Source organism: Amblyraja radiata, chromosome 7 (assembly GCF_010909765.2).
Source record: "Amblyraja radiata isolate CabotCenter1 chromosome 7, sAmbRad1.1.pri, whole genome shotgun sequence".
Lineage (NCBI taxonomy): Eukaryota > Metazoa > Chordata > Chondrichthyes > Rajiformes > Rajidae > Amblyraja > Amblyraja radiata.
In genome coordinates, this window is record NC_045962.1 from 8,616,029 (window position 1) to 8,641,245 (window position 25,217).

At 48.0% G+C, this 25,217-nt stretch overlaps 1 protein-coding gene across 2 annotated transcripts in view; it reads left to right on the forward strand.

Annotated features, from left to right (window-relative positions):
• The window catches only part of nostrin (nitric oxide synthase trafficking), a 56,182-nt gene that overhangs the window by 17,387 nt on the left and 13,578 nt on the right, over nt 1-25,217 (forward strand). For both annotated transcript variants that reach the window (XM_033023655.1, XM_033023656.1), the window contains 10 exons: nt 6,957-7,040; nt 10,292-10,354; nt 13,723-13,804; nt 13,964-14,026; nt 16,199-16,297; nt 17,718-17,843; nt 20,516-20,614; nt 21,237-21,362; nt 24,051-24,159; nt 24,808-24,896. In XM_033023655.1, coding sequence (XP_032879546.1) covers nt 6,957-7,040; nt 10,292-10,354; nt 13,723-13,804; nt 13,964-14,026; nt 16,199-16,297; nt 17,718-17,843; nt 20,516-20,614; nt 21,237-21,362; nt 24,051-24,159; nt 24,808-24,896 — 940 coding nt within the window. The remainder of the gene's footprint in view (nt 1-6,956; nt 7,041-10,291; nt 10,355-13,722; nt 13,805-13,963; nt 14,027-16,198; nt 16,298-17,717; nt 17,844-20,515; nt 20,615-21,236; nt 21,363-24,050; nt 24,160-24,807; nt 24,897-25,217) is intronic.

Below are 25,217 nucleotides of genomic sequence, written 5' to 3' on the forward strand. Positions count from 1 at the left end.
CTCCGATTTACCCTTCTCTCTCGCCAATTGTAGAATAAAACCTATTATATTATGGTCACTGCTTCCTAATGGCTCCTTTACCTCGAGTTCCCTTATCAAATCAGGTTCATTACACAACACTAAATCCAGAATTGCCTTCTCCCTGGTAGGCGCCAGTACAAGCTGCTCTAAGAATCCATCACGGAGGCACTCCACAAACTCAATTTCTTGGAGTCCAGTACCAACCTGATTTTCCCAGTCTACCTGCATGTTGAAATCTCCCATAACAACAGTAGCATTACCTTTACCACATGTTAATTTTAACTCTTGATTCAACTTGCACCCTATATCCAGGCTACTGTTTGGGGGCCTGCAGATAAGTCCCATTAGGGTCTTTTTACCCTTACAATTCCTCAGTTCTATCCATACTGTTTCTACACCTCCTGATTCTATGTCACCCCTCGCAAGGGACTGAATTTCATTCCTCACCAACAGGGCAACTCCACCCCCTCTGCCCACCTGTCTGTCTTTTCGATAGGAGGTAGACCCTTGAATATTCAGTTCCCAGCCCTGGCCCTCTTGCAGCCATGTCTCAGTAATTCCCACAACATCATACTTGCCAATTTCTAACTGAGCCTCAAGCTCATCCACTTTATTTCTTATACTTCGCGCATTCATATACAACAATTTGATCTCGGTATTCACCTCCCCTCTCGCACCGCTCACAATTGGCCCTGACCTTACTCTCTTATCCCTTCTTGAACTTTCCTTCCCATTTATTCGGGAGTCTTTTGTAATTTTTCCTGTATTCACTTTGCCGTTAACTCCATCTTTATACTCCCAATTTGTCAATCCCTCTCCCCCCCCCCACTATTTAGTTTAAACCCACCACGTGTAGCACTTGTAAACCTGCCTGCCAGAACGTCGGTCCCCCTCCAGTTAACCTGTAACCTGTCCCTATTGTACAGGTCACCCCTACCCCAGAAGAGATCCCAGTGGTCTATAAATCTAAATCCTTGCTCCCTGCACCAGCCACACATTCGGATCCCCCCATCTCCATGTTCCTGCCTTCACTGGCATGAGGTACTGGAAGCAATCCAGAGATATCTGTTCATTTCAGTTTAGTTTATTGTCACGTGTACCGAGGTACAGTGAAAAGCTTCTTGTTGCGTGCCCACCAGTCAGCAGAAAGACAACACATGATTACAATCAAACCATTTATGGTGTATAGTTGCATGATAAGGGTATAATGTTTAGTGCAAGGTAAAGCCAAAACAATCCAATCAAAGATAGTCCGAGGGTCACCAAAGGGGTAGTAGTTCAGCACTGCTCTCTTGTTGTGGTAGGATGGTTCAGTTGCCTGATAACAGCTGGGAAGAAACTGTCCCTGAATCTGGAGGTGTGCCTTTTCACATTTCTGTATCTTTTGCCCGATGGGAGAGGAGAGAGGGAGTGGCCAGGGTGCGACTCGTCCTTGATGATGCTGCTGGCCTTGCCGAGGCAGTGTGAGGTATAAATGGAGTCAATGGAAGGGAGGTTGGTTTGTGTGATGGTCTGGGCTGTGTCCACAATTTGCTACAATTTCTTGCGGTCCTGGATGAAGCTGCTCCCAAACCAAGCTGCGATGCATCCCCCTATGGCCACCGTACCTACCTGTGACGCCACTTTCAAGGAACTATGTACCTGCACTCCTAGAGCCCTCTGTTCCACAACAGTCTCCAGAGACCTACCATTCACTGTGAGAGATTGTGTAATCACCAAGTCTACACTCTGGAATCTTTTTGAATATTGCCCAAGTCCCTGTCGTGAGTCATCTCCCAGTCATGCAGTTATTTTGTTTCTTGCCAAGTTCCCATGAGCAAAAGGCATCGGACTTGCAGTCATCTGCATTCATTTGATACTCTCCATCAGCCTCTCTGTGTGTAACATCATGAGAGGAATAGATCGGGTAGATGCGCAGAGTCTCTTGCCCAGAGTGGGGGAATCGAGGACCAGAGGACATGGGTTCAAGGTGGAGGGTGAAAGATAGGATTCTGAGGGGTGACCTTTTCACACAAAGGGTAGTGGGTGTATGGAACGAGCTGCCAGAGAGGTAGTTGGGGCTGGGATTATCCCAACGTTTAAGAAACAGTTAGACGGGTACATGGATCGGAGGGAAATGGACCAAAAGTGGATAGGTGGAACTAAGTGTAGCTGGGACATGTTGGCCGGTGTGGGCAAGTTGGGCCGAAGGGCCTATTTAAATGCTGTACCACTCTGACTCTCTCCTTCCACCGTTCACAAGTATGGCCCAAAGAACAGGAACCAGGGATATCAGGGTGGGACATGCGGTGAATGAAAGGATGACACTGAACTGAGGTTGAGAGATGACAATACTTGATGCATGGGTTTGGATGTACAAGCCTCTGCTTCCAAACAGTGGATGTCCACCCAGCACCCAACATAACCAAAGGCTTAAGACACAAAAAGCTGGAGTAACTCAGTGGGTCAGACAGCTTCTCTCGAGAAATGGAATAGGTGACATTTTGGGTTGAGACCCTTTTTTTCGTTTTTTTTAGTTTAGAGGTACAGCGTGGTAACAGGCTCTTCGGCCCACCGGGTCCGTGCCGACCAGCGATCCCCGCACATTAACACTATCCTATACACACTAGGGACATTTTTTGCATTTACCAATCCAATTAACCTACAAACCTGTACGTCTTTGGAGTGTGGGAGGAAACCGAAGATCTCTGAGAAAACACACGCAGATCACGGGGAGAGCGTACAAACTCCGTACAGACAGCACCCGTAGTCAGGATGGAACCCGGGTCTCCGGCGCTGCATTTGCTGTAAGGGCAGCAACTACCGCTGCGCCACCGTGACCGGCGTACTTCACATAAAGACTTGTCAAAGACTTGTCCCACCCCGGCCATTCCTTCTTCTCACCGCTCCCCTCCGACAGAAGGTACAGAAGCGTGAAAGTGCGCTTTCACGATCTAATTCACGACCTCAGCCGAGTTTGCCCTTGACTCGTACTCGCAGCATGGTCGTCACGAGGTCGTAGGTGCTCGTGGCATCAAGTAGGTCGGGGCGTTTTTCTAGCCTGATGAAAAATGTCCACGAGGAAAAAAGGTTGTGAATTAGGTCATGAAAATGGGACAGGCCCTTTAGGAACAGATTCTTCCCCTCTGTTAACAGTCTTCAGAATGGTCCTTCCATAAGCGCTAGGGTACTGTCTGAGTCACCTCTACCCCATTGCGGACATTGAACTTTGTCTCTGAGACTGATGCGCTGCATTGCTCTGCGTTGGAATGGTCCGACTCATCATGCAACAGTGAAAGTAACAGGTGTCCTAAACTTCCTGAGGCGCAACTTTCATCATTGTTCAGCTTCTGTCAAGGAGAAGCTGTATTTCACCCTCGTTAGACCTCATTTGGACTACGCAGTTGCATCTTGGGACCCATACACAAATAAAACATTTCATCCATCGAACGTGTCCAAAGATATGCCGCTCGATTTGTTACTAACACCTATGAGAGAGAAGCGAGTATCACCAAACTTCTGAATTCTCTGGGGTGGAACCCTCTCCAAGACAGACGTGAAGCTCACCGTTTGACCTGTTTTTACAAAATGGTCAGCTAGACATCGATCACAAGACCTACACCAACCCCAAACCAATTAGGAGCAGACGAGGGCATTCGATCCAATTTGTGTTCCCAGCTACAAAGACAGATGTATACAGCAATTCGTTCTTCCCCCGCACAATTAAAGCATGGAATAATCTCCACCAAACTATAGTTACCCAACCAGATGCAACTAAATTTAAAGTAGCACTTTCTTCCCAATAACCCTTTCTGGCTTAATCCCTCCCTTCACCACCTCCAGTTTAAATTCCAGTTGGAATATTTTGGAGGACCAAGTAACCAAGAACCAAGAATGCTGAGTATATTCTGCACTCGATATCGTCCAGTTTGCTCTACCTATCATACTTCTGTTTGGCTTGACTGTATTTATATATGTTTGGATAGCATGCAAAATGAAGCTTTTAACTGCACCTCAGTGCATGTGAACCTGAAGTAATCCTGAACCTCAACGCACTCTCACGGGTGGGTAAGGGGTTGTTTCTGCTGTTCCAGTGTGAGCAAAGAGGTCCTTCTGCAGTTGTACAGGGCCCTAGTGAGACCACACCTGGAGTATTGTGTGCAGTTTTGCTCCCCTAATTTGATGAAGGACATTCTTGCTATTGAGGGAGTGCAGCGTAGGTTTACAATGTTAATTCCCGGGATGGCGGGACTGTCATATGCTGAGAGAATGGAGCGGCTGGGGTTGTACACTCTGGAGTTTAGAAGGATGAGAGGTGATCTCATTGAAACATATAAGGGTTTGGACACGCTCGAGGCAGGAAACATGTTCCCGATGTTGGGGGAGACCAGAACCAGGGGCCACAGTTTAAGAACGGAGTCATTTAGAATGGAGACGAGGAAACACTTTTTCACACAGAGAGTTGTGAATCTGTGGAATTCTCTGCCTCAGAGGGTGATGGAAGCCGATTCTCTGGATGCTTTCATGAGAGAGTTAGATAGAGCTCTTAAAGATAGCGGGGTCAGGGGATATGGGGAGAAGGCAGGAACGGGGTACTGATTGGGGATGATCAGCCATGATCACATTGAATGGCAGTGCTGGCTCGAAGGGCCGAATGGCCTACTCCTGCACCTATTGTCTATTGTCTATTGTTACATCTGTTATTAGCAGTTCCACACCAACAAGAAAGTCAGAGAGGTTGCCGGATTAATGGACGTTGATAGAAATTCACCCCATGAATAAGGCTTTGGAAAGTGTGCCAAGTGCCAAGCACACAACTCACTGAGAGGAGACAGCACACTGTTTCTATTGGAGACACAAGAGACTGCAGATGCCAGCGTGTGGAACAGCAAACAAAGTGCTGGAGGAAGTCAGCAGCAAAGATCCTATAGCTCTGCTATAAGATCTTTGGTCAGCAGGTCGAGCAGCATCTGTGGAGGCAGTGGACAGGCAACATTTCTGGTCACGACCTGTCACCTCTCATGGCACATGGTGGTGCAGAGGTCGAGGTGGTGCAGAGGTCGAGCTGCTGCCTCACAGCGCCAGAGACCCGGGTTCGATCCTGACTACGGGTGCTGCCTGTGTGGATTTTGTACGTTCTCCCCGTGACCGCGTGGGTTTTCTCCGGGTGCTCCGGTTTCCTCCCACATTCCAAAGACGTGTGGGTTTGTAGGTTAATTGGTTTCTGAAGTGTAAATTGTCCTGATTGTGTATGATGGTGCGGTTTGCAGTCGGGGGTGGGGAAGGGAATGTACCACTGGTCATAAAGTGCTGGATTAAAGGGCCTGTCTCACTTGGCCGTCATTTGTGCCTCATTTATACGTTGTGTGTAAAATAGGTCGACGCGTTGTTGCACACAAATCACGCATCATCATGCCGTCTGTTGCGCGTGACGTCATTAGAATACCCTGCGGCACGGCGACGCATAGTTACGCACGGTGACGTAACCATGCGTCACCATGCGATACACGTGAGACATCGGGACGCCAGCGTGCGACACCAGTGCAGCAGCGTGCCTACCCAATGCGTCAGCGTGTGTACGCGATACGTCACGCAGGTGGCACGCGAGGATTTCCTACAGCACAAAATCCTGGGGCGCCGCACGATACCGCACGCAACTCCACTCCACGCCTCTCTATGCGCCCATCACGCGCTACCCACATGCTACCCTGCGTCAGAACGCGACAACCACATTTTTGGAGGTTGCGTAAATGGCGCGCAAATGACAGCCAAGTGGGACAGGCCCTTAACTCAACAGATCAGGCAGCATCTGAATGGTTCTTTACTATCATGTGCATAGGCTTCAGTAAGATTATTACCATACATAAATACAATCCTAGATTAAGTACAGAATGCATGGAAACAGCCAGTGGGCTGTTATACAGAGTCCATATACAAGAGTCTCCAGGTTTTGGCACTAACCCACAGTCCCAGCTACAGCTGGCCATAAAGGCCCATTGCAGCCGTCACCTTCGTGCGTATCGTCCTGCGAGCCGTCGTCCTTCTCCTCGCCCGACCACCTTCAGCCTTCCTGCCTCCCACAGCTGGCCTTGAGGGCACAGAAGGTAAGACCCCCCCTCCCCCCCCCCCCCCCCCCCCCCCCTCCCCCGGTTCTTCTTACCGGCCCTTTGTTCTAGCGTCTGCTGCCGTCGCCAACTGCCTCCACCTCCTCTCCGGTTCTGAAGAGGAGCCCCGACCCAACATCACCCATCCATGTTCTCCACAGATGCTGCCTGAGCCACTGAGTTACTCCAGCACTCTGTGAAACGTCATCTATACATGTTCTACACAGATGCTGCCTGACCCGCGGAGTTACTCCAGCACTTTGTGTCTGTGTCTGTGACTGTGCCTGTGATCTCCTTCCAGGTCCTCCCTCTGCCGAGATGATTTTTCCACTTCCCAACCTGGTATGTCCGCTGTGTTTAATGAACGGAGCAGGGACATTTCTCTATCCGTTTGGAAGTGGGTGGATTGGGATTTGAATGGAAGGTCCCGATAGACATAGAGGCAACAACCAACAGCGACACATAACCTCTCTTCCCACAAGTGGTCGCTTCACACCAACAACAGACAAATGTGTAGCATTGAAAAATGGGACAATGCGCATCAAAGCTGGAGTAACTCAGCGGGACAGGCAGCATCTCTGGGGAGAAGGAATGGGTGACGTTTCGGATCTGAAGAAGGGTCTCGGCCCAAAATGTCACCCATTCCTTCTCTCCAGAGATGCTGCCTGTCCCGCTGAGTGACTCCAGCATTTTGTGTCTATCTTCGGTGTAGACCAGCATCTGCAGTTCCTTCCTCTGCATCAATGCATGCGTGCTGGTCTTCGAAGGAAGCAGGCTGGTTGATCAGCACGAGTATATTAATCGTTGATTCGAGATGCACTAAAATCTCCTTCTGGTTTGTGATGTTTCTAGGGTTGACCTGGAGAAAATGTATGCGAAAGGACTGCACCGGCTGGCAAACAAGGTCACCAAAGCATCCAAGGACATGATCAAAAAGTAAGCACTGTCTTTTAAATATATTTCTTGGTTTATAATCTTATGAAATTAGGAAGCAGCAGCAGGACTGATCGGTGTGAAGAAGGGTCCTGATCCTCAACATCATCTGTCTATTCCTTCACAGATGCTGCCTGGCCCGCTGAGTTTAGTTTAGTGTAGTTTAATGCTGATAAGTGTGAGGTGCTACATCTTGGCAGGACAAATCAAAATAGGACGTACATGGTAAATGGTAGGGAATTGAAGAATGTAGGTGAACAGAGGGATCTGGGAATAACTGTGCACAGTTCCCTGAAAGTGGAATCTCATGTAGATAGGGTGGTAAAGAAAGCTTTTGGTGTGCTGGCCTTTATAAATCAGAGCATTGAGTATAGAAGTTGGGATGTAATGTTAAAATTGTACAAGGCATTGGTGAGGCCAATTCTGGAGTATGGGGTACAATTTTGGTCGCCTAATTATAGGAAGGATGTCAACAAAATAGAGAGAGTACAGAGGAGATTTACTAGAATGTTGCCTGGGTTTCAGCAACTAAGTTACAGAGAAAGGTTGAACAAGTTAGGGCTTTATTCTTTGGAGCGCAGAAGGTTAAGGGGGGACTTGATAGAGGTTTTTAAAATGATGAGAGGGATAGACAGAGTTGACGTGGAAAAGCTTTTCCCACTGAGAGTAGGGAAGATTCAAACAAGGGGACATGACTTGAGAATTAAGGGACTGAAGTTTAGGGGTAACATGAGGGGGAACTTCTTTACTCAGAGAGTGGTAGCTGTGGAATGAGCTTCCAGTGAAGGTGGTGGAGGCAGGTTCGTTTTTATCATTTAAAAATAAATTGGATAGTTATATGGATGGGAAAGGAATGGAGGGTTATGGTCTGAGCGCAGGTATATGGGACTAGGGGAGATTATGTGTTCGGCACGGACTAGAAGGGTCGAGATGGCCTGTTTCCGTGCTGTAATTGTTATATGGTTATATTATACAGATAGATCGCGGAAACGGGCCCTCCAGCCCACTGAGACCACACCGACCAATCGATCACCATCGCGCACTAGGGACTATTTTACAATTACCAAGTTACAGAAGCCAATTAGCCTACAAACCTGCACGTCTTTGGAGTGTGGGAGGAAACCAGAGCGCCTGGAGAAAACCCACGCAGGTGTCTGGGAGATAGAACAAACTCTGTACAGGCAGCACCCTGGGTCAGGATCGAACCCTGGTCTCTGGCGCTGTACGGCAGCAACTCGACCACTGTGCCGCCCTCCAGCACTTTGTCTCTCGCCCCCCCCCCCCCCCCCCCCCCCCCCCCACCCCCCCGCTTCTGATTGTGATCCAAGATTATACGCCAGGAATAATTCATCTAAGGAGCTTCATTTTTAACACATCCCCTAATCTGAATAATATCCAGTTCTTTCAAGTATCAGAGTTTTTTTTAATGTCGGGGTCCCAACCCGAAACGTTGTCTCCGCAGATGGAGCGTGACCCACTGAGTTCCTCCAGCACTTTGTGTTTTGCATGAGGCTGCAGTTCCTTGTGCCTCTTTGTTCCCACACCACAGGCCCTGATTTCTTCCATTGACATCTGTATGAATGTCTTCATCGTCCAAAGACGGACAGGTTTGTAGGTTAATTGGCTTGGGTTTGTATACTTGGTATAAGTGCAAATTGTCCCTAGTGTGTGTGTGTGTGTAGGGTAGTGTTAATGTGCGTGGATCGCTGGGCGGTGCGGACTGGGTGGGCCGAAGGGCCTGTTTCTGTGCTGTCTATGTATCTCTAAACTAAGCTAAACTTTAAAAAAAAACAATAATTCTTCAATAAAGGGTTCAAACCTGACATTAGATTCTGGTCAAGGGGCTTTACCATTTGTTTATGATCTGCTGATTGAGCGGAGGCCTGGAGATCAGTAGACAAGGTCCCTGGGAGCAGGGAGTGGACGTGCAGTGTTGCGTGGGCTGGAGTTGGCAACAAGTCTATCTTCCCGCTGAGTTTCTCCAGCATTTTTGTGTATCCTCCACCAGTGCTCGGATTTAATCTTCCTGCACAAAACACAGGCCAGATATCAGCTGGCATCCCAGATATCCTATCTCAGCTGGGAATTCATGTGATCTGAAGGCCCGAGGAAGGGGACAGAACCTGCAGAGAAAACCTGGCAGCGTTACATGTCTCCATGGAAACAAATTCCTTTCCGTCAAAATAATCTAATACACAGCTCTTGCAATTTCTGTGGAAATATTCTGTGCCAGCGCTTTAGTCAAATGTTGGTCATATTGTCGTACAGAATGGAAACTGGCCATTCGGCCCAACTTGCCCATGCCGACCAACATGTCCCATCTACACTAGTCCCACATGCCGGCATTTGGCCCATATCCCTCTAAACCTTTCCTATCCATGTACCAGTTAAAATGTCTTTTAAATGTTGTTATAGTCCCTGCCTCAATTACCTCCTCTGGCAGTTCGTTCCATATACCCTGCACTCTCTGTGTGGAAAAAGTCACCCTCGGGTTCCTATTAAATCTTTTCCCCCGCACCTTGAACCTACCTATGTCCTCTGGTTCTTGATTCCCCTGCTCTGGGTAAAAGACTCTGCAATTTACCACATCTAACCCGTATGAGTTTATACACCTCTATAAGATCACCCCTCGTCCAGCTGTGGTTTTTTAAATGTCAATCTACAACTAAGTATTTTACTGGAATGTTTCTGGATTGTTGTAAATATTTGTTTTCAAGTGCAAGCACATTGTGATTGTTATGGACAAAACACTGGAGGAACTCAGCGGGTCAGGCAGCATCTGTGGAGAAAATGGACAGATTATGTTTCAGGTCGGGATCCTTCTTCAGATGGCAGTCTGAACTCTGAAGAAGTGTCCCAACCCGAATCATCCTGAATCTGGAGAAGGGCTCCGACCTGAAACGTCGTCTGCCCATTCCCTCCACAGATGCTGCCTGACCCGCTGAGTTCCTCCAGCACTTTGTGTTTTGCTCAAACTTCAAGCATCTGCAGTTCCTTGCATCTCCATGCTTATGTGTAAGGAGGAACTGCAGATGCTGGTTTAAACCGAAGATAGACGTAAAAAGCTGGAGTAACTCAGGGGGTCAGGCAGCATCTCTGGCGAGAAGGAATAGGTGGTAGGGAGGAACTGCTGGTGGTGGAAACCATTTCATCAGAGATGCTGCCTGACCCGCTGGGTTACTCCAGCACTTCTCTCTCTCTCTCCATAATTATTCTGGGTGTTTTTTCTTGATGTTGCACTTGTCCCTTTGCAGCTCCATATTTGAAGGCTGGAAATGTATTGCCCAAGAGATGACCTACACTGCGGACTTACACACGTGAGTTTAAAGCTGGCCGTCGGTGGTCTGGAGGGCAATCGGAGTGAGGGTCATAGAAAACAGGTGCAGGAGTAGGCCATTCAGCCCTTCGAGCCACTGCATCTGACATGGCGCTCCATGGACCAACCACTGTGTGCGTGCGTGTGCGTGCGCGTGCGCGCGTGCGTGCGTGCGTGTGTGTGTGTGTGTCTCTTTGAAATCCTGGGTTAAACACTCTACGCTGCCTATGCCCCTCATGATTTTCTACATTGCTATCAGCTGCCCCTTCAACCTCTGTTGCAGAGAAAACAATCCACGTTTGTCTAACCTCTCCCTGCAGTTTATAACCTCTACTGCAGGCAGCATGCTGGTGAACCTCTACTGCACCCTCTCCAAAGCCTCCATGTAATGGGATGACCAGAACTACACACAAAACCCCACTTGTGACCTAACCACAGTTTTATACAGCTGTAACGGGCCTGTCCCACTTTCACGGCCTAATTCACGACCTTTTTTACTCGTGGACATTTTTCATCATGCTAGAAAAACGCCCCGACCTACTTGATGCCACCAGTACCTACGACTAGCATCACGACCAACCTACGACCTCGTGACGACCATGCTGCGATTATGAGTCGAGGGCAAACTCGGCAGAGGTCGTGAATTAGGCCGTGAAAGTGGGACAGGCCCTTAACCTGCCTTCCTGATTCTTGTACTCCATTTCTTGTAGTTTTGGAGTAATTTTGAAAGCTTTGCGCTGACATTTATACCGTTTCATATCTTTCATTCATTTGTCCTATATCTATCCACATCACCGCCTATATCTCTAATTTCCCTTTCCCCTGAAGAAGGGTCTCGACCCGAAACATCACCTATTCCTTCTCTCCAGAGATGCTGCCCGACCCGCTGAGTTCCTCCAGCTATTTTGCATTGGATATTTTGTCTATGTTTTGATGTATCACTTATTCTATCAATCTGAGTGTGATGTCTCGAGCGGTATGTAGAAACCATCTTCTGTGCTTTAATTCTGCAGTGGTTGTAGTAGATTATTTTACTTTAGACTTTAGAGATACAGCGCTGAAACAGAGTCTGTACCGACTAGCGATCACCCGTTCACTAGCTCTATCCCACGCAGTAGGAACAATTCACAGAAGCCAATCGACCTACAAACCCCACACATCATAGCGTGTTCTGGGCACTATGTTTTAGGAAAGATGCTGTCGAGCTGGAAAGGGCGCAGGGAAGATTTATGAGGATGTTGCCAGGTCTCGAGGGCCTGAGCTATAGGGAGAGGCTGAGTAGTCTGGGACTCTATTCCTTGGAGCGCAGGAGGATGAGGGGTGATCTTATAGTGGTGTATAAAATGATGCGAGGAATAGATCGGGTAGACGCAGAGTCTTTTTCTGAAAGTAAGAGAATTGAGAACAGGAGAACATAGGTTTAAGGTGGGTATGGGGGGGGGGGGGGGATTTAACAGGAGTCTGAGGGGTAACTTTCTCATGCAAAGTGTGGTGGGTATACGGAACGAGCTGCCAGAGGAGGTAGTCGAGGCAGGTACTATGCATAATTTATGAAACATTCGGACAGGTACGTGGATAGGATGGGTTTAGAGGGATATGGACCAAATGCAGAAAGGTGGGGCCAGTGTAGATGGGACATGTTGGCCGGTGTGGGCAAGTTGGGCCAATGGGCATGTCTCCACACTCTATAACTCTATGATCATAATCCATGCAGCATCCAGCCCTTCATTGCCTGCTGTACGAGCGATTCTCTCATTGATCCTCCTCTTGTTTTGCCTGCCATCCTTCCCTGCAGCGTGTGTGTGTGTGTCCGTGGCAGCCTTGTGACTAAATATAGATTGAATTCTGGGAATGGGGAGTTTTGGAGATGTGACAAAGTTTGTCTGAATGATCAGAAGTCAGCAATGTCAAATGTGACTATTTTTGAGATTACATTAAATTCTTGCCATGTAAGGCTGAACGTTCCATTGTCATAGTCATACAGCATGGAAACAGGCCCAACTTGTCCGAGCCGACCAAGATGCCTCCGATGACCAACTTTCAATCACGCATCTACCTGCAGACACACCCTGCTCCTTCCACCCATATTCCATGTTTACCCCCTTTTTCAATATCCCCACTGTATGAGGGAATGTTGTGCTACATCCATACACTGTATTTCCCTTTACTTAGATAGGCACAGACACAAAATAAAACAGCGCGTAGATCAGTGGTTCTTCTTTCGTGTCCATCTATGTTTCAAATGTTCGACCAGGCATAGATCAGTGGTGAGTCTATCTAACAAGTCGGTTTATTGAAGGTCTTAACAGTGCACACCAGGAAACACTCTAAGAGAACCCAAAGTGTTTCATAGATACAAAGTACCTGCAGCATTTTTATATTCTCATGACACAATGGTTACTTGTGGATCTGAAATGTCATCATTAATCAATGTCTCCACAATCTTTCATCTTTGTTTTAACCTTTTAATAACATTTCTTTTTATTTTGGACACCCCTCTCCCATATCTAACAAATGGGCAAAAGATCCATTTCCTGGGTATTATATTACTCTCAGCCTCCAATAGACAATAGGTGCAGGAGTAGGCCATTTGGCCCTTCGAGTTATTCTATCTAAGCTAGCTTTGCCGAGAGCTAAAGACATTGACACATCTAATTACCTCTGACCACCCGTGCTGGCTATTTCTCCCATCTTATTCCCCAGTTTGTGAGCTGTAAGGTTGAACAGACTATAACCTACTGATCTTACTTATCATTTCCTATATTTCCCACAACACCCTCCCTCTGGCTTAACATTTCACTCCGCCTCTTCTCTCCTTATCTGACACCCTTTTGTCTCCTTTTCGCTTCTAGTCCTAGAGTCATACAACGCAGAAACAGGCCCTTCAGTCCAACTCGCCCATGCTGACCAAGATGCGCCATCTATTGCTAGTTCCAGCTGCCCGCATTTGGTCAATATCCCTCTAAATCAGTCCTTTCATTGTACCTGTCCAAGTGTCTTTATAATGTTGAACACAGAGTGCTGGAGTAAACTCGGCAGGTCAGGCAGCATCTCTGGAGGATGTGGATAGGCGACTTTTCAGCTTGGGACCCTTATTCAATCTGAACGCCACCTGTCCATGTACTGCAGTGATAGCACCTGACCTGCTGAGTTACTCCAGCACTTTGTGTCCTACACAAGATTCCAACGTCTGCAGTTCCTCCTGTATGCCTTTTAAACGTTGCGGTAGCACCTGCCTCAACTACCTCTCCGGCAGCTCATTCCACTCTTCCACCACCACCACCACCACCACCATCCTCTCAGTGGAAAAGGTTGCCTCTCGGGTTCTATAGATTATTTTCGCTAACAAGTTCTTGTTGTTTTGAACAGGGAGTTAGGCGGCGCTATTCACCAGGAAGCTGTGAAACCCATCTGTAAGATGCTGGAAGAACATACAAAAAGGAGAAAGTCAGTATGTATTGCCCTTTCCTGCAAATTAAATCTGTTTCACCTTATTTTGAGACGACTTATTTCTAAGTTGCTGTTTGCATTAATCTTTCACGTATTTTCCAATCCTGAATTTCCAACCCCTCCCCCCTCCCCCCCCCCCCCCCCCCCCCCCCCCCATCAGATGGACGGTGCTGTGGAGAAATCTTCTAAGCTTGTTGTGGACAACTGGAGTCAACAGATCCGGGTACGACATAACATTTTTTAATAGTCCCCGCACATGCCACTGCAGATGCTAGCTGACAGAGAGAGAGACAGAGCGCTGGAGTGACTCGGCAAGTCAGGCGGCATCTCTGGAGAACACGGCCAGGCGACATTCCGTGTCGGGACACTTCTTCAGACAGATTGTAGTTGGGTGGGGGGGGGGGGGAGTTGGAAGAGAGGTGAGTGTGGGACAAAGCCTGGTGAGTGATAGGTGGGTACAGGTCCAGGGGGTTGGATGGGCAGATGGGTGGACGAAGGCCAGAGATGAGTTGAAGACGAAAGGGTGTGAGATAAGGAGCGAAGAGGCACAAAATGTGAGGTCGGCGGAGGGGACGGAGATTGGATCTGCAGGGACTTTTTTCATTGGAGTGTAGGAGGCCGAGGGGTGACCTTATTGAGGTGTGCAACGTCATGAGGGGCACCGATACAATGAACGCTCATAGTCTTTTTCCCAGGGTAGAGAATTCCAACACTAGAGGGCACAGGCTTAATGAGAGCGGAGAGATTTAAGAGACCTCAGGAGAAACTTTTCACTCAGAGGGTCGTCCGTATGTGGAACGAGCTGCCGTAGGAAGCTGTAGAAGTGGATACGATTATGACTTTTAAAAGATTTGGACAGATATATGGATAGGAAGGCTTTGGAGAGATATGGGCCAAATGCAGGCAAATGGGACTATAATGCAGTATAATGTGGATAAATGTGAGGTTATCCACTTTGGTGGCAAAAACAGGAGAGTAGACTGTTATCTAAATGGTGGCGATTAGGAAAAGGGGAGATGCAACGAGACCTGGGTGTCATGGTACACCAGTCATTGAAAGTAGTAATGCAGGTGCAGCAGGCAGTGAAGAAAGCGAATGGTATGTTAGCATTCATAGCAAAAGGATTTGAGTATAGGAGCAGGGAGGTTCTACTGCAGTTGTACAGGGTCTTGGTGAGACCACACCTGGAGTATTGCGTACAGTTTTGGTCTCCAAATCTGAGGAAAGACATTCTTGCCATAGAGGGAGTATAGAGAAGGCTCACCAGACTGATTCCTGAGATGTCAGGACTTTCATATGAAGAAAGACTGGATAGACTCGGCTTGTACTCACTAGAATTTAGAAGATTGAGGGGGGATCTTATAGAAGCTTACAAAATTCTTAAGGGGTTGGACAGGCTAGATGCAGGAAGATTGTTCCCGATGTTGGGGAAGTCCAGGACAAGGCGTCACAGTTTAAGGATAAAGGGGGAATCCTTTAGGACCGAGATGGGAAATACATTTTTCACACAGAGAGTGGTGAATCTCTGGAACTCTCTGCCACAGAAGGTAGTTGAGGCCAGTTCATTGGCTATATTTAAGAGGGAGTTAGATGTGGCCCTTGTGGCTAAAGGGATCAGGGAGTATGGAGAGAAGGCAGGTACAGGATACTGAGTTGGATGATCAGCCATGATCATATTGAATGGCGGTGCAGGCTCGAAGGGCCGAATGGCCTACTCCTGCACCTATTTTCTATGTTTCTATCCCAGTGGCCAAGGTGGGCTGAAGGGCCTGTTTCCGTGCTGTGCAGCTCTATGACACAAGATAACGTGTCATAGAGCGGGAGGCTGAGGGGTGATCTTATAGAGCTGTACAAAATGAAAAAGGGGAATAGATAGGGTGAATGCAGTCTTGTACCCAGCGTAGTGGAATCAAGAGCCACGGGACATGGGTTTAAGGCGAGATAGGAACTTGAGGGGCAACTTTCTCCACACAGAGGGTGGTGGGTGTACAGAATGAGCTGCCAGAGGAGGTATTTGAGGCAGGGACGAGAACAACATTCAAAAGACATTTGAACTGAGGTGTACAAGATCACGAGGGGCATGGATAATCTTTTTCCCAGGGTAGAGGATTCTAAAACTAGAGGGCACAGGTTGAGAGGCAGGAGCAGAGGGGAGAGATTTAAGAGGGGCCTCGGGAGGGGCATGGATAGGAAAGGTTGAGAGGGATGTGGGCTAAACACATGCAGGAGGGACCAGCTTGGATGGGGCATCTTGGTCAGCATGGATGCGATGGGCAGAAAGGCTTGTTTCTGTGCTGTAAAAGACTGCATCAATATATTCCAGCTTCATTAGGTGTTTTCACAAAGTGTGTTGTCCACTTTCTAATGCCGACTCTGATTTGTTGGAATATTTCAGTGCAAGAAGAAGATGTTGGGACTGACCAAGAGCCATGAAGCAGTGCATCGTGCCGTGGAGAACAATAAGCAAATAGTGTCTGAAAAAGAGAAAATAAAGGTTCTGGTGCTTGTATTAAAGTCATTCAATCCAGCACGGTCCAGTCTGTTTTGTTTGACCTCCATCGCAAATGAAATAAAGTGCTGGAGGAACTCGGCGGGTCGGGCAGCATCAGTGGGGGGAATGGACAGATGAGGTTTTGGGCTGATTGAGTGGGGGGGGGGGGGAGAAAGCTGGAAAAGAGAGGTGGGAGGGGGGCAAAGCCTGGCAAGTGATAGGTGGATACAGGTGACTGGAAGATAGGTGGAGTAAGTGACAAAGGCATTTAGACAGCTATATGGATAGGACTGGTTTAGAGGACCAAACATGGGCAGGTGGGACTAGTGTAGATGGGGCATGTTGGTTGGCTTGGGCAAGTTGGGCCGAAGGGCCTATTTCCGTGCTGTATGACCCGATGGGTGGAGGTGAAAAGGAGGCTAAAGGGTACCAGATAAGGAGAGGCGAGGAGGGGTGAAATGCTGAGCCAGCGGGAGGGAAATGAGTGGAAGGCTATGTGGGGAGATGGAGGGGAAAAAGGAATCTGGGTGGAAGGAGCAGGGAAGCCTGAATGTCTGCAGGTGGATGGCTGATTAGTGTTGGTTTTGTGTAGTTTCAGTTGTCACGTGTACCGAGGTACAGTGAAAAGCTTTTGTTGCGTGCTAACCAGTCAGTGAAAATACCATACATGATTCCAATCAGGCCGCCCACAGTGCACAGATACAGGATTAAGGGAATAACATCATCATTTGAGGAGAATTTATTACTTTTTGTTTTATGGTTATTAATTGGACTTTAAAGCCATATAATTATACTTGTGAATTATTGTCTGATAATGGCGGCACGGTGGCGCAGCGGTAGAGTTGCTGCCTTGCAGAGCCAGAACCAGGTTCGATCCTGACTACGGGTGCTGTCTGTACGGAGTTTGTGCGTTCTCCTCATGACCTACGTGGGCTTTCTTCAAAATCTTCGGTTTCCTTCCACACTCCAAAGACGTGCAGGTTTGTAGGTTAATTGGCTTGGCGTAAGTGTATAAACATAAAATTGTCCCTGTTTAAGAAGGAACTGCAGATGCTGCAAAATCGAAGGTGGACAAAAGTGCTGGAGAAACTCAGCGGGTGCGGCAGCATCTATGGAGCCGCCATAAACTAAGGAGTCTGAAGAAGGGTTTCAGCCCGAAACGTTGCCTATTTCCTTTGCTCCAAAGATGCTGTTGCACCCGCTGAGTATCTCCAGTACTTTTGTCTATCTTCGTAAAATTGTCCCTAGTGTGTGCAGGGTAGTGTTAGTGTGCGGGGATCGTTGGTCGGCGCGGTGGGCCATACGGGCTGTTTCCGCGCAGTATCGCTAAATTTCAAAATATATATATATATATTTTTGTTCTATCTAGCGCTGCTTCTAATGGTGTGACTAACTCTTTGCTGGGAATGTTTTGATTCCACAGCTGCTAAAAAAGCTGAAGAAGTCGACGGAGATGCTGCTGAAAGTGGACGAGCAGTACTACGAGATGAACCGGGCCGGTGAGGACGTGCGGCTGAAATGGGAGTCCATCTTTGAACAGTCTTACCAGGCAAGTCCAACCTTCTCTTCAGAAATCCAGTAGAAACGTTTGCAACACTAATACAAGTTGAGGGCAACTTTTTCCTCAGAGGGTGGTGGGTGAATGGAACGAGCTGTCAGAAGAGGTAGCTGAGGCAGCTACCATCACAACATTTAAAAGACACTTAGACAGGTACATGGATAGGAAAGGTTTAGAGGGATATGGACCAGGCACGAGCAGGTGGGGCATCTTGGTTGGCTTGGGTGAGTTGGGAGAATGGTCCAATTCCATGCTATATGACCAGAAATATATTCTTGCATTAATAAAAGTCTTCACAAAGGGTCAACCTTGTGTATTGGCCTTGTGTGAGAGGGGAATGATTTAATGGGAACTCGAGGGGCAACCTTTTCACACAGAGGGTGATGGGTGTATGGAATGAGGAAGTAGTTGAGGCAGGTACCATCACAACATTTAAAAAACACTTTGGGCAGGTACATGGATAGAACAGCTTTAGAGGGATACTGGACCAAGAGGGACCCGTTGGGTCCCGGTCCCACGGGAGGCCTGGTCCCCCAACGTAACCAGTCCCCCAACGCAATATTCCACCACTCACCCATAGCCCCACGGGAGGCCCGTTCCCCCAACGCAATATTCCACCACTCGCCCGTTCCCCCAACGCAATATTCCACCCCTCACACATTCCCCCAACGCAACCCGTCCCCCAACGCAATATTCCACCACTCACCCGTTCCCCCATATTCCAACTGTGCAGGGGAGTATCCCCCAAGCACTGCCTCCCCCACCTCTTGCTTTGAGGACTTTAAAAAAAAAATGCAATTGCTCCCATCCCACTCCTGTTTAGCTAAACACTTGCTGGAAGGACTCGGTGTTCTTCGATTACTGGGCCAGCAAGCAAGTTAGCTGCTAAATTGTTCTTAAACTTGAATTTCTAAAGTTTAAAATTATGAACAACTATGACTTGGACACTTGAAGTTTTAGAATGATCTTCTGCTCCTGGTTGGGGGGGAGGGAGAGGGAGGGAGGGATAGTGGAGGCTCAGTGCAAGTGCAATCACCACAGAGATTGAGAGGCTTTTGGATATGAAGGGAATTGAGGACGATGGCTTCAGAGCAGGAAGTAGCTGAGATCTTATTGAATGACGGAATACAGGTCACCCCCGATTATCTGGCAGCTGGTAGTCCGGCACCTCCTTTAATCTGGACAGAATGCATTTGAAATCCCCTTCTGCCCCTTCTGGAAGTCCACCCAAAAATGTGGTGCCTAGGCTGGGAGAGGTGGCCGATCTCTACTTCATCGGGACTTCTGCGGCCGATTTTCCCCCTGCAGACGGGGCACTGGAACTCCGTCCCGACCAGAGCTGGCAGATCCGTTCCCATAGCCGACTTCCCCGGCCCACAAGGCCATGACCTCTGTTGGTCCGGCCCACAAGGCCGTGACCTCTGTTGGTCCAGTAAAACAGATAATCCGGCAAGGCTCTGGAACCAAGGGTGCCGGAAAATCGGTGGAGGACCTGTATATGCGAAGGACCCAAATGGGCCCCTTGGTCACTTTCTTGTGGTTTTCAGCATTTGGACCTTGCAGTAAGTACGTGAAGCGATGACTATGCATCGTGTCCTTGGCATTAATACCAAAGGTAGACACAATATGCTGGAGTAACTCAGCGGGGCAGGCAGCATCTCAGGGGAGAAGGAATGGGTGACGTTTTGGGTCGAGACCCTTCTTCAGACTGGCACTAACACTAGCAGATGCAACAAACTCTCAACCAGGACTTGTGTACATGTGCGTACAGGTTTCTTGCCCGCCGAAATACTTGACAGCAAGTAGTGTAATTTAATACTGTAGTCTCTCCATTCCTGCTGAACAGGAATTGCAAGCGCAGTACAATCCTGAACTGGCCCTTTGGCCCACATCATCTGTGCATGCCAAACGTGATGCGATTGCAGATGCTGCCTGACCCATATGTTTAGTTTACTTATTGTCGAGTTACGGACCCTTTGGCCAACCGTGTCCGTGCCAACCAACCATCTTAACCAATAATCCCTGCGCTAGTTCTCCCTACACATTAGGGACAATTTACAGAAGCCAATTGACCTACAAACCTGTGCGTCTTTGGAGTATGGGAGGAAACCGGACCCCCCCGGAGAAAACCCACGCAGTCACAGGGAGAACGTACAAACTCCACACAGACAGCATCCCAGAACCCAGTAGAGTTACTCCAGCACTTTGTGCCTTTTTACTTGGTAAACCAGCACCTGCAGTTCCTTGTGTCTGCAAGTGAGTGAACTCAGTGGGTTTGCATCATAAATTGGATGCTTCATTGTCACGAGCGTTTAGTCAGATTTATTTAATCAATTGAATTTAAATTTCCATGGTGGGTTGTGCTCTGACGTCGAGTCATAGAGTGATACCGTGTGGAAACGGGTCCTTCATCCCAACTTGCCCACACCGACCAACATGTCCCAGCTACACTAGTCCCACCTGCCTGCGTTTGGCCCGTATCCTTCTAAACCTGTCCTATCCATGTACCTGCCTCAACGACCTCCTCTGGCAGCTTATTCCATCCACCCACCACCCTTTGTGTGGAACAAGTTACCTCGCGGGTTCCTACCACTCGCATACCTCATTTTTCCACCACGCAACTCCACTCATTTATAATCATTGTAATCATTTCATCCTAACAGGTAATTCATGATCTGGAGAAAGACAAAATAAATCTCCTGTGCAATATCTTAAATAAATACAGCCGGCACATTACTTATTTTGGAAGAACACTGATAGAGGTATGTGGCATAATTGCTATAACACTTGGCAGCATAATACAGCATGGAAACAGGCCCTCTGGCCCAACTCGTTCACACTGACCAAGATGCCCCATCTAAGCTAGGTCCATTTGGCCCATATCCCTCTTAAACTGTTCTATCCATGTACCTGTCCAAATGTCTTTTAAATGTTGTTATTGTAACTGCTTCAACTACCTCCCCTGGCAGATCGTTCCATATACCCACCACCCTCTGTAGAAATTTATATCAAATCTTTTCCTTATCACCTTAAACCTAGCCCTTCTGGTTCATTTCCCCCCCCCCCTACTCTGGATACAAGACTGCACATTTACCCAATCCCTTCCCCTCATGATCTTGTACACCTCTATAAGATCACCCCTCATCCTCCTGCATTCCAAGGAATAGAGTCCTAGCCTGCCCAACCTCCCTCTAATAGCTCAGTCAGGCCCTCGAGTCCTGGCAACATCCTTGTAAATCTTCTCCCTGCACCCTGAATTGTGGCACTTAATTCCCAGAGTTCCAGGGAAGGATTATTGCAGCTGAGCAGTAATGAGCTGGGTGATGTTTTAAACCTTGTTGGATCTCTGTGGATGTACAGATTGCGTTGTTTGTCGTTGTGTAGCGTCAGATGCAAATCCATGAAGTGGTGCAAGGGATTGGTGTTGATCAAGATATCCAGGCACTGTTGGACAACACGTCCGGTTTATCCAATGAAAACAAAATAGGATTTCTTCTGACGGATTATTATGTAAGTACGCACTTTAAGATACAAGATACAAGATAGATTTATTCATCACATGTGCCAGATGGCACAGTGAAATGAAATTCCCATACAGCCATACAATAAAAATAAGGGACACAACACACTATAGAGTTTGACATAAAACATCCCCACACAGCAGAATCAAAGTTTCCCACTGTGTGGGAAGGCACCAAAGTCAGTCTCTTCCTCCATTGTTCCCCGTGGTCAGGGCCTCCCCAAGCCCTCCGCAGTTGCAGCTACGGGCGGCCCGATGTTCAAGACCGCTCGCTGGGGTGTTGTAAGTCCGACGTCGGGGCTGCGGGACGTCCTCAGCGGCGTGGACACTAGAGTCGGCCCCCTCCTACCGGAGTCGGCAGCTTCCAAAGTCCGCAGGCCGCGCCGGGTGGATACTGCTGCTGGAGACCCTCTGCAAGGCGCCCCAGGACTGCGCGATGACGTTCAGCGCTGCCCGCGTTGGAAGCTCTCCGCACCAGAGCTCCACGATGCTGGAGCAGCGGCTCAACGCTTCGGAGCTCCAAACAGCGACCCGGGTAGGCATCGTCCGCTCTGCGGTGACTCCAGCGCTGCGCCGCCGCTGTAGCAGCCCTGGTCCGGTTCCCGGTCCCCGGCAGGAAAGGCCGCTCCGATCCAGCTGGTAGGCCGCGAGGTGGGGGGGCGAGGACGCGACTCGGAGAAATAGTCGCATCCCCGCCAAGAAGAGACTGGGAAACGGTTTCCCCCTTACCCTGCCCCCCTCCCCCACATAGAAAAGTTAAAGTTTCCCCCAACACAAGACTTTAGACTAACTAAAAATAATAAAAAAGATAGAAATAACAGACAGGCTATAGGTAGAGGCTGCTGCCAGTGCAGCGCCCCTAGGGCACCTTGTAACACGGTGGCGCACAAAGCCAGAGACCCGGGTTCGATCCTGACTACGGGTGATGTCTGTGCCGAGTGTTTACGTTCTCCTTGTGACCACGGGGGTTTGCTCCAGGTGCTCCGGTTTCCCCCCCACACTCCAAAGACATGTGGGTTTGTTGTCCAATTGGCCCTCTGTAAATGTCCCCCTAGTGTGGGGGAGTGGGATAACATAGAACTAGTGTGAACAGGTGATCGATTGTCGGCGTGGACTCGGTGGGCTGAAGGGCCGGCCTTCTTTCGCACTCTATCTTTAAAAACTTTAAAAAAAACTAAAGCGCCGTTATTCAATGTCTGCAGGTATATTGCTCTTTAACTTCAATTGTTAATGTGGCATGGGAATTAAAATATCTGAATACTATAAGGTCTACTAGAAAAGCACCAGGAAAAAAAATAAACCAGAGTGAATCGGTGGCTGAGAGTCCTAAACCGAGGGTATGTCACAAACTCGGCCTCCTCCACTGCCAGAGTAAGGCCCCGCGCAAACTGGACGAGCAGCAACTCGCGTTCCACTTGGATAGCCTACGAGGATGAGTGGGTTAACAAGTGATGAGCGTTTGACGGCGCTGGGGCTCTACTCGCTGGAGTTTAGACGAATGGGGGGGGGGGGGGGGAGACTTCATTGAAACTTACCGAACAGTGAAAGACTTCGATAGAGTGGATGTGGAGAGGATGTTTCCACTAGTGGGAGAGTCTAGGACCAGAGGCCATAGCCTCAGAATAAAAGGACGTACCTTTTAGAAAGGAGATGAGGAGGAATTTCATTAGCCAGAGGGTGGTGAATCTGTGGAATTCATTGCCACAAACGACTGTGGAGGCTGTCAATTAATATTTTCTGGGCGGAGATTGACAGATTCTTGATTAGTATGTGTGCCAAGGGTTATGGGGAGAAGGCAGGAGAATGGGGTTGAGAGGGAAAGATAGATCAGCCATGATTGAATGGGGGAGTAGACTCAATGGGCTAATTCTGTTCCTAAAACTTATAAGCTTATGAAGCCAGCATTGGACATTGAATACTCCACTTTCAATTAATACCAGAGCACCCGGAGAAAATGTATGCAGTCACGGGGAGAACATACAAACTCCATACAGACAGCACCCATTGTCAGGATTGAACTCTGGTCCCTGGCACTGTGCAGCAGTAACTCTATTGCTGCCCAACGATGCCATCCATTGGGGCAAATCCTGGAAATGTACACTTGAGTAATAGTAGAAAGAGAAATGATTGTTAAGTGGGAATGTTTGCATTTTTTAAATAATTATAATATCTACAATCTGAAAATTAATCATAATTTGAAAGTTGAAAGAAATAGAACTGAATGTACAAAATTACATCAACCTTGTGTCACACACTTTGTGTGTGTGTGTGTGTGTGTGTGTGTGTCATCATCGCTGGCTTTTGTCCAACCCATCAAACCTACTCCCCCCTCACCTTTGTTCACCTATGACCTGCTGGGCTTTGTCCTGCCCCTACCCTCTCCCACCTCTGCAATCAGCCTGCAGAAAGGTCCTGACCCAAAACGTCACCCTTCCATGTTCTCCCGAGGTGCTGGCTGACCCGCTGAGTTACTCCAGCACCTTGTGAAACGTCACCTATACATGTTCTTCAGAGATGCTGCCTGACCCGCTGAGTTACTCCAGCACTCTTTCCAAATGAAGTTGAGTGCTGTTGCTATTGTTGCATTGCGATGTTGACTATGATCGGCGACGGGGAGCTTTGCTACTAGCTGTGCAGTGCAGTGAGATGGATGTAGTTGTCATGTCTTCTCCACGTAGGAGGAAGATAGTCGGAACACGATGGATAAAGAGAGAAGAAAGATCGGACTGGATCTAAAGATACAACGGCTTCAGGATGACATCAGCAAAATCAAGAAGGAAAAACAAGGTTGCTTTGTACTTACTCTTCATAACTTAATTAGACATGAGCAGAATTAGGCCATTCAGCCCATCGAGTCTGTTCCACCATTCAATCATGGCTGATCTATCTTTCCCTCCCAAACCCATTCTCCTGCCTTCTCCCCATAACCCCTGACACCCGTACTAATCAAAAATCTATCTCTGCCTTAAAAATACCCATTGACATCCTCCACCGCTGTCTGTGGCAATGAATTCCACAGATTCACCACCCTCTGACTAAAGAAATTCCTCCTCATCTCCATTCTAAAGGTATGTCCTTTTATTCTGAGGCTGTGCCTTCTGGTCCTAGACTCTCCCACTAGTGGAAACATCCCTTCCACATCCACTTGGTCCAGGCCTTTCGCTATTCTGCAAGTTTCAATGAGGTCCCCCACCTCATTCTTCTAAACTCCAGCGAGTACAGGCCCAGTGCGACAAAACGCTCATCGCATGTTAACCCAATCATTCCTGGGATCATTCTTGTAAATCGCATCTGGACCCTCTCGAACGGCAGCACATCCTTCCTTAGATATGGGGCCGCAAACTGCTCACAATGTTCCAACTTGTCTAAAATTACAGAACGTATCGGAATGAATGAATTCTAAACGTAAAGATGTTTGATCTTCTCACTCTACAGGTTTGGAGAGGATGAGTAGGGCAAGTTTCACAAGTCCAACATTTTTTGATTTGAAAACTGAGGAGCCAAATGCAACGATGAGAGACGAGGTATTGTGGTCTTCAACAGAAAATGGTCTACGGGCTGTGGGAAAAATGATTAAAGACATATTATTGAACAATAACTAATAGCGCGTAAATTATTAGATCAACGGTACTAGCATGTAAGCAAATCCAATGCACTCAGAGTAAATATGGAAGTTCTGATTTTCCGAATTAGATCGGTTTTATATATTGCTTAGGAAGGAACTGCCAATGTTGGTTTACACCGAAGATAGACACAAAATGCTGGAGTAACTCAGCAGGACAGGCAGCATCTCTGGGTAGAAGGAATGGGTGACGTTTCAGGTCGAGTCCCTTCTTCAGACTGAG